A 16,852-nucleotide genomic window follows, 5' to 3' on the forward strand; every position below is an offset into this window, starting at 1 on the left:
ATGTCTATTGATATTATTAAAGTTTTTTTTTTATTATAGTTGAATTTTTTTTATAATGATGTTATTTGTTCGGGTACTTTTTAGTTATGGTAATAAAATGTTATTATAGAAAATATATAATATGACATAATTGAATAATTATTTTTAAAAAAATTCATTGTTATAATTAAATGTTATTATAGTAACTAGAATAATAATTTACTATTATGGTTTAATGTCTTGATTTCATGGATTTTGATACTTTTATGTTTTAAACATATTATGGTTTAATGTCTTAAACCAATTGCATTTGGAGGTTTATCAAGGACTAGTCCAATACATCTTAACAGGCTTTTTTTAAAAAAAAAAAACTTATCAGAGGTGTTTTTCAAAGAAAGAAGTATTTTTGAAAAGTAATAAGTTTGTGTTTGGCTAAATAATTTGACATTATTGTAGAAGTTTGTGTTTGGTTGTTTTTTTTCATTGTTACTTAAAATTTATTATATCGTGACGTTAAATTTATCGTTAAGTAATGATATCGCTATTTTGCTTTTTATTCACATCTTATCTTTATTTATTATTTAATAATTTTATTGTATTTTTTATCCTGCCTTTATATAGTATCTCTATCATGTGTCTTATTTTTCTTATAGATTCATCCTTCAAATTGTTGACGTGTAACATATGTAATGATGAAGAACGATACAATTTATACAAATGTTATATTCATTAAAATAATATAATATATTATCAAACAATATGTAAAAGAAAGTGTAAGGTTTCAAAAATGCGTTGGGAGAAAAGCTACTTTCAGTTTGTGTTACTATTCAAAAAACAATTTTATTTTATTTAAAAGTTTGACCAAACAACTTAACTCTATAAAATAAGCAGAAAAGGGTCATATTTTCTTGATATATTTGTCCTTACGATTCAACTCTGACCACATATTTGTTCTAGGACAATTAAGTATCATGTCACCACTTTTATTATCCTACGTGGCGCCTACATGACTCTTATATGGTGCTACATGGCTCCTCACGCCGCATCGAAATTGAAATCAAGGCTCAATTTGAAAACGACATAAAAACTTATCTCGTACGCACAGACTATTTACACCAAACAATGAATACACGACATGCGTTTGACAACGAAAACTAAGTAGGGAAACTTACATAAATATACAATATTAAAAAAATATTTACCATTTATAGTAATATATTTTTTTCACTGAACACTTATAATACATTTATAATACAGTTTTAATACATATTGCAGAGAACTATTTATAAAACATATATAATACAAGTTTTATAGATAGATAATACATTTATCACATACTTTAATAGACTTATAATACATTATGTCAGCTTCTTACTACACAAACATAATATATATTTTAAAACACTTATAATACATTTATATTGTATGCATAATTCACTTTTAATACAAGTGTAGATTTATCATAATATTGCTATGTATTGCTATAAATTGTAATAAATAAAAAATATCGCTAAAATCAATAATTAATTTTTAAAAAACACTCAATTAAGTAATTTTTTCAACTAAGTACTTTTGATATCCATTGAAATGGACCGGTCTTGGGTCCAAGCCCAAATTGATGTTTGCAGGCTGAATAACAAATAGAAGGCCCAAATTAGAACCCATAAATTCTCCAGAAACCCTAATTCCGCATTTTATCTTTTTCATCCTTCAACTCTCCGTGCAGCGGCACTCTTCACCTTCATATCGTAAGTTCTTATTTCTCTCAATTTACTTTTTTCAATGATTTTTTGTATAATAAAACAGAAATATATTTAGTTACTTTTGATTATTGATGCTGTTTTTGCTCATATTTTTTTGATTATCCATTGTTCCTTGTGATTTTAGCAAGTTAAATATGTGTATTTTGTTACTTGAATTGTTAATGTTGTGGTAATAATAGCCATAGAGAATTTATACAGCTGAAAACTGAACTCATTTATCAGATTTCACGGTTTCTCGTGATTTATACATGATAATGTATGTTTCTCAGTTTAATTTGAGCTAGAATTGACCGAAGTAATTGTAGAGTAACTTGATTTTTCTTCACTGGAACAGAGACCTAGTTGATTTATTGAAGAAAAATTTGTTCTTTGTTTGATTTTACCTGAATAGAGTGAAATGTGCATAGAGGGTTTATATAGTCTATTCCATATTTTGTTTTTTCTAATCGAGGTGTAGAATTGTAATATTCTATAGTTATAGAGAGTTCTTATAGCTCGCCTCATTTGTCATATATCATTGTTTCTTGTGCATTTTACAAGTTAATATATGTTTATTGTTTAAATTGAGCTAGAATAGCCCAAAGTAATTGTAGAGGAACTTGATTTTTCTTCATTGGAACAGAGAGACCTAGTTGATTGATAGATGAAATTTTTTGTTCTTTGGGTTGATTTGGCCGGAATAGAGTGTAATGTGCATAGAGGGTTTATATAGTGCATTCCCTTTTTGTGTTTTTCTAATCGAGGTGTAGAATTGTATAGCTACTGAGAGTTCATATATAGCTCACCCCATTTGTGATATATCATTGTTTATCGTGATTTATACATGCTAATATAAGTTTCTCATTTAATTTGAGCTAGAATTGACTGAAGTAATTGTAGAGGATCTTGATTTTTCTTCATTGGAAAAGAGACCTAGTTGGTTGATTGATAAAAAATTAGTTCTTTGTTTGATTTGGCCCAAATAGAGGGAAATGTGCATAGAGGAAACATATAGTGTATTCCATTTTTTTAATCGAGGTTTAGAATTGTATAGTTAGAGAGAGTTCATATAGCTCATTTTTCATATATCTTTGTTTCTTGTGATTTATACATGCTAATATAAGTTTCTCATTTAATTTGAGCTAGAATTGACTGAAGTAATTGTAGAGGATCTTGATTTTTCTTCATTGGAAAAGAGACCTAGTTGGTTGATTGATAAAAAATTAGTTCTTTGTTTGATTTGGCCCGAATAGAGTGAAATGTGCATAGAGGAAACATATAGTGTATTCCATTTTTTTTAATCTAGGTGTTAAATTGTATAGTTACAGAGAGTTCATATAGCTCATTTTTCATATATCATTGTTTCTTGTGATTTATACATGTTAATTTATGTTTCTCCTTTTATTTGAGCTAGAATTGACTGAAGTAATTGTAGAGGAAATGGATTTTTCTTCATTGGAACAGAGATCTACTTGATTAACTGATGAAGATTTGTTCTTTGTTTGGTTTGGTATGAATAGAGTGAAATGTGCATAGAGGGTTTATATAGTCTATTCCAGATTTGTTTTTTCAATTGAGGTGTAGAATTGTTTGGTTGGTTACAGAGAGTTCATATAGCTCACCCCATTTGTCATATGGTTTTTACAAGTTAATATTATATTGTGTGTTGTTACCTGTTTGTCTGATTTGGGTTTAGATAGAATGTACTAATAGTTGCATAGAATTCATATTGCATACCTCATTTCTCACATATAAATGTGTTGATGTGATTTATTTTTCATGTTAATATATGTTTCTTGTTTAATTTGGGCTTGAATATACTGACGTAGTTATACAGGAACTCTAGTTTTCTTTATTGGAACAGAGGCCTAGTTGACGGATTGATGAAAATTTTGTTCTTTGGTTGATTTGGCCTCAATAGAGTGAGATGTGCATATGAGATTTATATAAGTACATATTTGTTTGTTTCGAATCTAGGTATAGTGACTAATTTGATTCAAATAGAACTGAATTGTAACAGAAAATTCATATAGATGACACCATTTTTATATGTCATTGTTCGTCGTGTAATTTTGGTCCTATTTTCTTAGGAATAAAGCCCTAGTTCATTAATTATTGAAAAAAAATTCTTTGTTTGATTTGGCCAGAATAGAGCAAAATATGGTACAAATGATTTATTATGACTCTAGTTTGTTTGGCATCAAGACTTGTTCATTGATTTATTTTAATTATGTTCATTTGAGTTGTGCAGTGGGTGCACCAAGTGGTGAAAAATGCAGATCTTTGTGAAGACCCTAACGGGCAAGACTATTACCTTAGAGGTAGAGTCATCGGACACCATTGACAATGTTAAGGCTAAGATCCAGGACAAGGAAGGCATTCCACCAGACCAGCAGAGGTTGATTTTCGCAGGTAAGCAGCTCGAGGATGGACGAACACTAGCTGACTACAACATTCAGAAGGAATCCACCCTCCACCTTGTCCTTCGTCTCCGTGGTGGTGCCAAGAAGCGTAAGAAGAAGACTTACACCAAGCCTAAGAAGATCAAGCACAAGAAGAAGAAGGTTAAGCTCGCTGTCCTCCAGTTTTACAAGGTTGATGATACTGGTAAGGTTCAGAGGCTCCGTAAGGAGTGCCCCAACGCTGAGTGTGGTGCCGGGACCTTCATGGCTAACCATTTTGATAGGCACTATTGTGGAAAATGTGGCCTTACCTATGTTTACCAGAAAGCTGGTGGTGATTAGCTGAGTGTTACTTTGCCTATTTCTTTATCTTTGTTGCTTTTTCGCCAACAGTCTAGTTTTTTCCCCACATTCATCCTCTACTCTCTGTTAATGTGTCTTGTTTGTGACAAGATGTAATGAATTTGAATTATGGATCATGTTTGTAGCTTAAGAAGTTATTTATTTTGTCAGTTAAGATATCTTTTTCCTTTTGTTTTGAATTGTTATAGTTTAATTATTTTTTTCCTGATCTTAGTTTCTATAAGTTTGAAAATAAGCATCAAGAAGATGCTCCTTATGAGGGGACTTTTGACTTGTAAAGATGAACTACTGGATTTGAATTAATGTTTGAAAATCATGAGGTCTTAGATTTATATTGTAGATTATTCTTCCCATTTGTTCAAGCAAAGGTAGAGCTGCTACACCCACCCAATTACTTGTTGAGGGCAAGGATGTTGATGATTTAAAATTGCCCTCTTTTCATCTATTAGATCTAAATTACCCTTTACGTTAATTTTCAAATTTAAAATATCCCTCTTTTTTCCTATTAGACCCCAATTACGACTGATACATGGATTAGAAAACAAATGCATTATAGCATTTTCAAAATATTTGCAAGTGTTTATAATAAGATTTTCATATCTAAAAGAGTACTGCAAGATTTGTTTTATTTATTTTTCTCATATATTCTGAATAAAGTGATTAAATGCAATAACTATTGTTGCGCTTCAGTTTCAAAAGAAGTTGAAATCGGTTATGTAAATTCTTTCATTGACCAAGTCATAAAAGTTCTTAAGACTCATTGTATGTCAAAAATATGCATTATTAAGTGATGGATACATACCAAGGGTTCATAAAAATTTCGAAAAAAATTGATCGAAAGTCATATCACTAAATATTCATGGGCTAATCACACGAAAAATAAGAAAATCGTTAAGTTTTGCTTGTGCGACCCCTAAATACTATGAATACGTCGTGGATCGTGTCGAGTCTACACCTACTTCTCCCCCGGATACTTATGGAGGATCCCATAAAGGTTTCGGAAAAAGATTGACCGAAAGTCATATCACCAAAATATTCATGGGCTAACACACGAAAAATGAGAAAATCGCCTAATTCCGCTTGTGCGACCACTGAATGCTATTACGCCGTGATGTTTTCAACATTTAAGTTAGGGGATGTTTTTAATTGAATGTATTATGGTAATTTAACATTTAAGTTAGGAAGTTAAAGGTAAAATAGATGTAGGTATACATTTATTATATACGACTATATACATATTATACATAAAGAGTATGCTTGAAATGAAGAAAAAAAATCATGTCAAGAGAATTTATATGTAATCTAGCAAAACAATATGAATTTTTGTAGATATAATATTTTATAATATTATATATTGAGATATGTAACGTAATATTTATGTTGGATTGTATATCTTTGAAAACTACAAATTTTGTTCATAAATCGCGTTCAGTGAATGCTCTAGCCAAAGCTATTGCATCGTTTGCCCCAATGATGACCTTTTTTCTCACACCTCTTCATTTTTGCTTCTTTTTTTTTGATATGTCAATATTACGAAAACCAAAAATCTTATTCAATTTAGAATAAACACGTAATTTAAATTAGGATATATCTTAAAACATCGGATAAGATCACAGTAATTGAGCGATTATTATTCCATATAAATCTTTGCATTATATTCCGTTTATAATTTATTGAAATTAAAGGTAAACCTTAAATTTTCCGATATATTTGTGAGTAAAATGACGAAACAAGTGGTTATCTTTTACTAAAAATAAAAATAATAAAAATTAATGGCAGTAATTTATTTAAATATAGATAATACAAATAACCACATGAAACTAAATAGCTTTATATTCCTCCGTTCGACCTTGATTTCTGAATCTCTTCATTCAAATTTAAGGTAATATTCATCTCTTGAAAATTAATTATTACCAAAATTGTTATGAATTTCATGATCTTTTTCTTTGTAATTGTGCTTATTTTATGATGGTTTTTAAACATTTGTATGTTCATATTATGTGAAGAATTCATCTACATTTATATATTAGGTTTGTTTTTCTCTTCAAAAATTAATTATCACAATAGTTATATATTGTTTCAATTTGTAATATATATGATTATATAATATTGGACTTTGAGAAGCTGACCCACGATTTAAATTTGATGGATTCAATTTTTACGTTCTCATTACTAAACCCAACGTAAGTTTATGTTGATTATATAAGTTTAGATATTAATATTTGTTGAAATTTTTTAGTGATATATATATATATGATTCGTGTAAAAATTATTGGGTTCGACTGAATTGGACTATGAATTTTGAACGATTCATATAGCCTAGCCCAACTTACCTGATGGGATTGAGACATTGTTATTGTAAATGGGGTTGTAATGTAGTCCCAGTGATGAAATCAAGAATTTCGTTAAGGTTATTCAAGATTGAACAAATATTTATAAATAAGTGATTTTTGACCTATATACGTATACTTTTTGATAAATACTATATAATTTTCCGTTAAAGGGTGTTTGACATGCATATGTGTAAAATCACTAAACTTTTAACGAATACTATGTTATTAACCTATAATCTATGTTGCTCGTACTCTTTAAAATCGTTGACGTGTGCATCTTGGATCATCGGACACCCGGTGTAGCAACATTGTTGGAGAGTCAGAGCAACATAGCCTACAATTGAAAATGTGCAATGGATTTAGTGGTGAAAACATCATACTTGAAGTCGTCAAATTTTGAATTCTGGATCTGCCTCTGATTATTGTTTGTTGTTGTTGTAGTAATTTTGTAGTTGAAGTAATCAAGAATTGGAGACTGTGAATGTAAACAAAATGGTAGAGGGAGGAATAAGCAAAGCAGATAAAACAGAGTTTACAGAATGCTGGAGTGCAGTATGGAGAACTCCTTATATTATGAAGCTGGCTTTATCAGCTGGCATTGGAGGATTTCTATTTGGTTATGATACCGGAGTTATTTCTGGCGCGCTTCTTTACATAAGGGAAGATTTCAAAGAAGTCGATAAGAAGACATGGCTACAAGAAACTATTGTTAGTATGGCTGTTGCTGGTGCAATATTTGGTGCTGCTACTGGTGGTTGGCTTAATGATAAGTTTGGAAGGAAACTTTCTATTATCATAGCTGATGTTCTCTTCTTTGCTGGTGCAATCGTTATGGCTGTTGCACCGGTTCCTTGGGTGATCATCGTTGGAAGGATATTCGTTGGTTTGGGAGTTGGAATGGCATCAATGACAGCTCCGCTTTATATATCAGAAGCTTCTCCTCATAGAATCAGAGGTGCCCTTGTTAGCATGAATGGTCTCCTCATTACTGGAGGACAATTCCTTTCGTATCTTATCAATCTTGCCTTCACTGATGTAATTACTACGAATTTCATTTCACCGTCTTTTCTGTTTTTTTTTTTATGAGATCAGTCGTTCTATATGTGTTGGATGCCTGGGCAACTACACTGAGTTGCCTAGGCATCCAATGTGGGAACGAAGCTGATGGCAACACGTTTTTTTGTCATGTTCGACTTGTTTCAGGTGAAAGGAACGTGGCGTTGGATGCTTGGCATTGCTGGACTTCCAGCAATTATTCAGTTTTTACTCATGCTTGCCCTCCCTGAGTCTCCAAGATGGCTTTACAGAAAGGTACTTGATCAATGACCAATTGTATACATTAAAGTACTTTTTACACATCAGTATAGTTTAACCTGTAATATTGCTTATCGTCTATATTCACCTTATAATGACCTATCATGTATTTATACGGTAAGCATATAGAACTTCAACCTCTTTCTAAATATTAGCGGAAAGTAAGGATATCTTGGCAAAAATCTATGTATTAATGGTGTTTGATTCGTATATATTAGGGGAAAGTGGACGAATCAAGAGAAATCTTGGCGAAAATTTATTCAGCAGAGGAAGTAGAGAATGAAATGCAGGCAATGAAGAAGTCTGTTGAAGAAGAAAAGGAGATTGAAGGTTCCATTGGAAGTAGCACATTTACTCAAATCAAGAAAGCATTTGGAAACACAACATGTAGAAGAGCACTCTATGCTGGTATCTGTGTTCAAGTAGCTCAACAATTCGTCGGTATCAACACTGTCATGTACTACAGTCCAACGATCATGCAATTTGCTGGTATTGCATCTAATAAAACTGCTGTGGCACTATCACTTATCACCTCTGGTCTCAACGCGATTGGATCCATAGTCAGTATGGCATTTGTTGATAAATATGGCAGGAGGAGACTCATGATCATTTCCATGGTGGGAATCATTTCTTGCCTTGTTGTTTTGTCAGTCGTCTTCTTCCAAGCATCGGCTCATGCACCAGCAATCAGCGGCACTGAATCTGCTCATTTTGGCAACAATACTTGTACGGCCTATGTCAATGCCCCTAATCCATCCTCTTGGAATTGCATGAAGTGCTTGGCTAAAGAAGCTGATTGTGGATTTTGTTCAAATAGCAATTTGGTAACTCAGTAACAAACTCTATATTGGAATCTATAACTCATTTCAAATACTTTCTCCGTCCCAATCCCAATTTATATGATAACTGGACACAGAGTTTAAAAAAGAAAGTAAGTCTTTTGAAACTTGTGGTCTAAAACAAGTCATTGATATGACAGAGAGAATAATAGTTTTGAATATCCTAGAATTGAATCAGGCCCGAGATACATGTGACTTGTAGGCTATTTAGTGGCTTGATTCATCGCTTATGCAAGTAGTCTGTATGGATGAACTTGAATATTATCATGATACATGTTTAGATCCTATGTTGCTCGGACTTTTCAAAAACTACCATCTATTGTATGTCAAATCCTCCAAAAGCTATGCAATTTTGGAGGATCTGAGTCATGTGACACAGGTGCGACATCATTTTTGGAGAGTCTGAGCAACATAGGCATCGCCTTCGTTCTACTTTACTATAGCAGTTATAAATGTGTCAGTCACTCTTTTGCAGGTGCTTGTCTAGCTTCCTCTCCTCTTCTTACTAACACAACTAACATCTCATTGATTTTGAATCCCTTTTTTAACGTGCAGTATGCTCCTGGAGCATGTATAGCAAAAACAGATGCATTAGCAGGAGCTTGCAAAGCAGAGAAACGCGTTTGGTACACGAAAGGTTGTCCAAGCAAGTTTGGGTTCTTAGCAGTCGTTTTCCTCGGATTATACATCATAGTATACTCCCCAGGTATGGGAACAGTTCCTTGGATTGTCAACTCTGAGATTTACCCTTTGAGATTCAGAGGAGTTGGTGGAGGCCTTGCAGCAGTTTCAAACTGGACTTCAAATCTAATTGTTAGTCTAACATTCTTGACACTAACCGAACATCTTGGTTCCTCTGGCACGTTCCTCCTATTCGCGGGGTTCTCATTTCTTGGACTCGTTGCCATCTTCTTCCTCGTTCCTGAAACCAAAGGGATGCAATTTGAGGAAGTCGAAAAATTGTTGCAGAAAGGATACTCTCCTTTTAGAAAGAACACTACTACTACTACTAAAGAAAGCTCTGATCACACAAAATGATATTCATAGTGTAGATCAAGATAAGAGACCACTTCTTTTCTTTTTTAGTATTGCTCATTTATGTCATTGTGTACATATATTAATTTGTGATCAAACTGTAATAAATTAAAAAGAGCTTGTTTGCTTATTGTGTCATTCCATTGAATTTGGAAAATGAATTCATAAAGTTTATTTGTACGTTTATAAATATACCAAGATATTGGTTGTTGTCTGGATGTGTTCAGCAATGATAAGAAAGATCGATTTGCTCAGCTTTTTCATTTCTTTCAAACGGAACGTTGTCTCAGTGTCAAACAAGTTGACATCAGTTATATGAATCTTTACTAACAAATTATATTATGAAGATTCATCATGAATTGCCTAGTTTCATACTCGCATAGGCGAAGTTAGATTGGACAACCCAAATAGTTAAAAAATATTTTAGAAGTTTGTAGCAATTGATATCCTTTTAGAACTCTGACATTGTTTTTACTAATTTAGTAGATCGTTGGTCCTAAATAATGTCTTGCGCGAAATAAACCAAATAAAAAAAAATCCTTTTGTTTTAGGAAAAAGCACTAAAATGAAACTTTAATTAGATGCTCATGCCGGTACCATATCCCGCCATTGGAACGTCCATTCTTTGGTTCAACGTTGTGTTAGTTGAATTACTTCTTGATTTCATCAGTTTATTTATTCAATTTACAAAATTACAAAGGTCGGAAGCTGGGACGAAGATGAAGTGTGTTAGAGGACGGGGGAGGACACAATTAAAAGGGTTAAAGTAGCTCTGCTACGATACAAAAAAAAACAATATTATACTCAAATATGTTTACATTGCAAGTACTGTAGTAACTAACCAACAACCACAAGTAATTTTAACCATGGGATTTCATTAACAAGAAAAACAGAAAAAGGAAAGAAATGTAGGGTATTTTTCAGAGCTTAATCACTTCTATCCAAAACAACCAAACTAAGAGATTATGGCAAAGGCAATGGTGTTTAACATCTATACTCCAGATATAGGTAAGTGAGCGAGCGAGCCAGCGCGAGCAGAATCTAATTGATGCTCTAAGCCTGAAATTCGATCAGATAGAACACAATTAAAAATGTGAAAAGTGAGGCTGACACGATATCGGGAAGGCAGGGGGTTTGATTGTCCATAAGTAGGAAGAGACACAAGCTTAGTACATACCTTGTTTGAAATATTGTTCGATAGCCAATCAAGTCCCTCATATAACCCTTCTCCAGAAGTGGCACATGTACTCTGGATATACCTGAGAGAAAGAAAGAGGAAGCATTAGATAATATGCGCTCTTTGCTAGTCAGGACCAGACTGAATAAATGATGGTATCGATGTAAATTACCAGTGCCGCTGTCGAAGAGAATGAAGTCCAAGCTTATCGGTGATTTCAGCCGCATTCATTGCATTTGGAAGATCTTGTTTGTTTGCAAAAACAAGCAACACAGCCTCTCTTAGTTCATCCTACAGAGAAATGAAATGAGGATTTGAGACATCTATGATATATCCTAATCCGATTAATCATGTGTCCGGTTTATGATCTATCATAAAAGATTCCTCTAACTACACTTTCGAAATGTCAATGGTACCTCATTTAACATCCTATGAAGCTCATCCCTAGCCTCAACTACACGGTCTCGGTCATTGCTGTCAACCACAAAGATGAGGCCTTGTGTGTTCTGGAAATAATGCCTCCATAGAGGTCGAATCTGCAAACAGATCACAAAGAAGTAAGCAGATCAGTATTACTTTTCAAGTTTTCAAGAATCAAAATACTATATAAATAACTCTGTGCCTCTTGAAAATAAAGAACGATTAAACTGTAGAATAGTCAATGTTAGCAGCAAAGAACCAAAGAAGGCCCACGTCTCCATTCAGAATGCAACACTCGGCCACATACTCATCATAGTTTGGAGACTTAACCACGATTAGCCAGGGAAACCATGTGCCTAAGTAGCCTCTTATGCCTGAAATACCAAACGGATTCCAAAAAACTTCAAGAATGACACCACGTTCAGATGGTTTTCTCCAGTAATTAACTGTCTGCCTACTCCACTAGACACAAACGTCCACCTTGGTGCCAGTATATAATAGACACCACCTCAGTCTCCAAGGGATAATTAGCTACCAAACTTTTGCAACTCATTACCTCACTCCTTGTTGAAGATCATGGATCTGAACCCTTCATTGACTGCAGGTGGTATACGAGCAGTGAATCACAATATACGCTCTGCAGTTGAGCTTGGTTACAATTGCATATAAGCCTTATGCGAAATTGAGCTCGAGTATGGATCAAACTCAATAATTCCTTGACCGCAAGTGCTCGACCGCATGTTTGTTTTCTGCTCCAAATTATTTCCCATTTGAAAGCAAACACTAGTTTAAAAGTATCTGGGGCTAGCAAATTCCAGAAAACTTAATAACAATCCTATGATTTTTCAAAGTAGATAAATTAGGATTTGGTTCAAGATTGTCCAAAAGTGATGTCTCAATTTCCTCTCCCTTCACCAACCAAGAATTGTAGCTCACAGAGCATGCAAAATATAATTGCAAGGTAAACATTTTGAAAATTAAATGATATCTCATATATATACATACACACACACACACAAAAATTATTTAGAACTAAGAAGAAAATCATACACTACAAAAACAGGCTAGTCAAATGCCCCCCAGTGACTAGAAATAAACCCAAAGAACTACAAGGTTTCAAATGAAGACATGAGTTACACGACAGAAGAACTTCTTACCTTGTCCTGACCCCCAACATCCCACACGGTAAAGCTGATGTTCTTGTATTCAACTGTTTCCACGTTGAAGCCTGCCAATAGAAAGATTAGATAGTTGAAATAACCAGTTGCATAGCAAAAATGACAACACAAAATGATAACTTGATAAGAGAAGGATCTTCTACACGAGTACACAGCACACATGACAAGCACTTGATGAAAACACATAGCCGAAGGAAACAATGGCACCCATTAAAAGTTATTTGATCCCCAGAGATACAGTCCTGAATCTCAAAGATTACATTGTTCTCTTATCAACACATACATGGATGCAAATGATTTGAAAGGGTGTTTCAAGATTTCAAGGCATTTTCACCTATCAAGCAAAATCATCCATCTTGCATATTGCTTTTTGGCTAGATATATCAACATAATTCACTTTCGGTAGCATATCCCACAATGAGTAAAAAAATATGTTACACTGTGAAGTGCAACTCATGAGAAGAATAGAAATTGGATTCACAGGAAACATACCAATAGTAGGTATAGTGGTAACAATTTCCCCCAACTTGAGCTTGTAGAGAATTGTGGTTTTACCAGCAGCGTCGAGACCAACCATGAGAATACGCATTTCTTTCTTAGCAAAGAGGCGACTAAAGAGTTTGGTGAAAGACAGCCCCATCTCTGTATAACTGAAAAATAGACGAGATCATTTGTAAAAGATCAGAGGATCAAAATAAAATTTCACTGATTCCGGTCACCTTTGAGTATAGGAATGCAATTAATTTCAAAAGGAATAAATGGCATCTTGCAGAATGAGAAGGATAAATATTTTGTTGCATGTAGCTCTGAAGTAAGTTTCACTTTGTATCTTGCAGTACATTTATGCAGAATGGGTCTTTAATTAGGTACTTTCATAATTTCATACTGTATTTCCTTATCAAAAAATAATAATTTCATACTGTATTTAATTAGGTAGTTTCATAATTTCATACTGTATTTGCGCCATATGTACTGCTAGTAAGCAAGAAAGATTTTTAATAGATTATGCTCTATTCAACAATGAAGCATTATGAATTGACTCCAGGACTTGTTCTGGATTTTTTGTGCTTCATTATTGCTTTATCCGCAGCCTTAGTTGAGGATGTTATTCCAAGGAATTCTAGGTGGGGTTTCTACAATACTCTGCATCTTTCCACCTTGTTCTCTCTGATACTTACAAGCTAACATGTACAACCCAGGCCAGAAAGCCCAACCCAGGCCAGAAAGCCCTTTCCCTCGTCCTTGTTAGTTCTTCCTCAACAATTATTTCACTCTGTTGATAATGATACCACCAATGCTAATTTTCCACAATTTCAATTTGCGATGGACATTGTTAAAAGGACAGCTTTAAACACAGTAACCGAATTATTCTAATAACCTCACAGCAAAAAGATGCATCAGTTCTCTTGCAACTCTATAAAAAAACATCATGTATATGAAATCCCCAGAGTACATGACATCGACACAGGAATAGGTCATTTTAGTGGAAAACAATGATACACCACCTTTCATAGAAAGTCAGATGACCGATTATGTTCTTGTATCCTTTTCAACAACCACGCAAACTACCAAGCACTATTTAGGAACTGATATTCCTCAAAACCAATAAGACAGTCATATTCAGCCAGGAAATGACAATCTTAAAATTTCAAACTTCAGTAACCACACTGTACATACAGCATTGACCGTGTAAACATCCTGTAACTCTCTATTTCTAAAATTGTTAAAATAGCACTTCACAAATATGCAAAACGTAGAAGCAGATCCATGATTTTGTGCCATGAAAGCTGAATGTCACAATGCTCACTAGTCCTTTATGATAATTGATGCAGATTTAATAAAGATATACTTTCAAAATTCTCACTCGCATATATATATATATATATATGTATATATATATATATATGTATTTCTTACGCAAGTAATGTGTGTGCCTGCCCATTCACACTACCGAAGATACTTCAGCTATTGGTGAAAAGTATAATGATTATAGCAAAACGATCAGATCCAGATACATGAAGAGAAGATCGAAAATATCCGTAAGAAAACCACACGCTTGGAAATAAAAAAAATATAGAGCCCGTTTGGATGTGCTTAAAAAAAGTAACTTTTATGTATAAAGTGCTTTTAGAACTTTAAAGTGTTGAAAATTATTTTTATAAATAAGCAGTTGAGTGTTTGGATAAAAGTGCTTAAATGAAGAAAATTATGTGAATTTTAGGGTTAAAAGAATAAAAAGGATAGTTTGAAAATTTAATTAAAATATAAGTGATATAAAAGTAATTTCCATGGTCAAAGAAAATGACTTTAAGCACTTAGAAAAAAAAAATTAAGGAATACTAACTTTTCATTTTTGACTGACTTTAAGAACTTTCTGACTTAAAGTTAGCATTAGGCAAACACGTCCAAAAGCTGAAAAGGGGCTTTAAGTTGGTAGCCAATCCAAACGGCTCATAATTGGAAAACACATAGTAATCTTATTCCTAAACAATCAAATTTCAATCTGACTCTAATTAACTTCATAATTAGAAGACATATAGCTCCTTTTTGCTTCTTTTTTTCCTCAGCTCAAACTTTATTTGCTAAATAAAAGCACGTTCAACACTTCCATCACTTCCATCCGCTTCTACGCTTATTTTATTTATTTAGTGATAATCACGGTGTATAGGCCAGCTTGTGGTGCACCAATTCCACAGTATTACCTGTCAACTAAAAGCACCAAGTAACTCAGTCAACCAAGACCCGCAGCCTTTGACTATGATCTACCTCCCTTTTTTTCTTTTCAATGTTGGAGAATCAATTAGTGAGACAACAATTTTTTCTAAGAGCATCGGAAAAACATCTAGAAATCAGCAATTACGAACAACTATAAGGCAGATCGATCTTCACGCAAATGAAAGTCAAACTAATTTTTTTGAGGACAATAAAATTTTGCAGGGAAGAGATGAAGACGGCTTACCGGAGATCGAAGACCGGCTATCGGAGAATTCGAATATGTAGATCTCGAAATGGAGCTGTCGTTCGCTGCGTCTACCTTTGCTATGTGGCACGGAAAAAGAGAAATTAAGCTGAGCGACTCGTTTTATATAGGAGTTATGGCTATCTTTTTATTATTTGGTTAAATAACACTAGTTTATAATAAAGTCTTAATATGATAAAATATTATTATATTGTTTATTATTAACAGTCGTAATTTATCACTTTAACTATAATTATTATTATATTAATCGTTATAATTACTAGTTACTTTTATTAGCTATCATTTATCGTTAGCACTATCTATCATTCTTGTTTATCAAAACATAGGGTATATATCATTTTTAGTATTAGATATTACTATCACCTCGATAGTGTAAAGAAGAAATAGATCACATGACTCAGCTTAAATGACATTAGACTTAATTTTTTGATGTGTCAAACAAGAATGATTTTAATTATAGAATATTCGAAATCAATGTTATGAAAGCTCGAAAGTTGAAATTATGTCATTAGTCCTTTAAATCATCCCTCATGAATTGGACATCCTCCCCAATAATTGTGCAGCTCAACACATAACAAATATAACGTGTAGATTTAGATCATCGTAGGAATAAAGTTCATACAAAACATTAAATACATTTCTACCCATCACTTGTATAAGATAAATTTTTCATTATTCGCAAGTTATTGCTATAAAGTTTTGTAATCAACATTTTTCAAACTTTGAAATATTACCATCTCTTGCCTTTCCGATAATGTTGTTGGATAGTCAAAGCAAAGAACAAGCTTTAACCTACTTCGTTATTTTTTATATTGTCATTCAACTCATCATTATCTTTCTTAAATCACGTCTAATAAGCAATTTGACATTAACAAAACTAATTATTTGATCATCTCAATCTACATATCCTCAAACCACGTTAATCAATCAACTATACTGAATTCAGGGAAAATACTTGTTTTTTTTTTCTTTTATTTAAGTAAAATAAGACTCTGTTTGGATTGACTTATTGCTTTTGGATTGTAAACCAAAAGCCTTAAGTCGGGATTTCTAACTTATGATTTTTGACTTATTTTTGTTATTTTAACTT

At 33.0% G+C, this 16,852-nt stretch overlaps 3 protein-coding genes across 3 annotated transcripts; 2 read left to right on the forward strand and 1 right to left on the reverse strand.

The window, feature by feature from the left end:
• The first annotated feature begins 1,634 nt into the window (after positions 1-1,634).
• LOC129883492 (ubiquitin-40S ribosomal protein S27a-like) lies at positions 1,635-4,640 on the forward strand. Its single transcript, XM_055958148.1, has 2 exons — positions 1,635-1,727; positions 3,973-4,640. Exon 2 carries the CDS (start codon positions 3,995-3,997, stop codon positions 4,463-4,465), a length of 471 nt encoding a protein of 156 aa, XP_055814123.1. The 5' UTR covers positions 1,635-1,727; positions 3,973-3,994; the 3' UTR covers positions 4,466-4,640.
• A 1,683-nt stretch (positions 4,641-6,323) lies between these two features.
• LOC129890763 (inositol transporter 4-like) lies at positions 6,324-10,128 on the forward strand. Its single transcript, XM_055966251.1, has 5 exons — positions 6,324-6,368; positions 7,272-7,854; positions 8,023-8,130; positions 8,352-8,957; positions 9,528-10,128. The coding sequence occupies exons 2-5, from the start codon at positions 7,312-7,314 to the stop codon at positions 10,008-10,010; spliced, it is 1,740 nt and encodes a 579-aa protein (XP_055822226.1). The 5' UTR covers positions 6,324-6,368; positions 7,272-7,311; the 3' UTR covers positions 10,011-10,128.
• Positions 10,129-10,788: 660 nt separating this feature from the next.
• LOC129883503 (ADP-ribosylation factor 2-like) lies at positions 10,789-15,852 on the reverse strand. The gene is made up of 7 exons (XM_055958151.1): positions 15,742-15,852; positions 13,275-13,432; positions 12,762-12,832; positions 11,601-11,720; positions 11,357-11,475; positions 11,185-11,266; positions 10,789-11,066 (listed from the first exon to the last, which is right to left on the reverse strand). The coding sequence occupies exons 2-7, from the start codon at positions 13,420-13,422 to the stop codon at positions 11,061-11,063; spliced, it is 546 nt and encodes a 181-aa protein (XP_055814126.1). The 5' UTR covers positions 13,423-13,432; positions 15,742-15,852; the 3' UTR covers positions 10,789-11,060.
• Positions 15,853-16,852: the final 1,000 nt, after the last annotated feature.

The sequence above is a fragment of the Solanum dulcamara genome, chromosome 1 (assembly GCF_947179165.1).
Source record: "Solanum dulcamara chromosome 1, daSolDulc1.2, whole genome shotgun sequence".
NCBI lineage: Eukaryota > Viridiplantae > Streptophyta > Magnoliopsida > Solanales > Solanaceae > Solanum > Solanum dulcamara.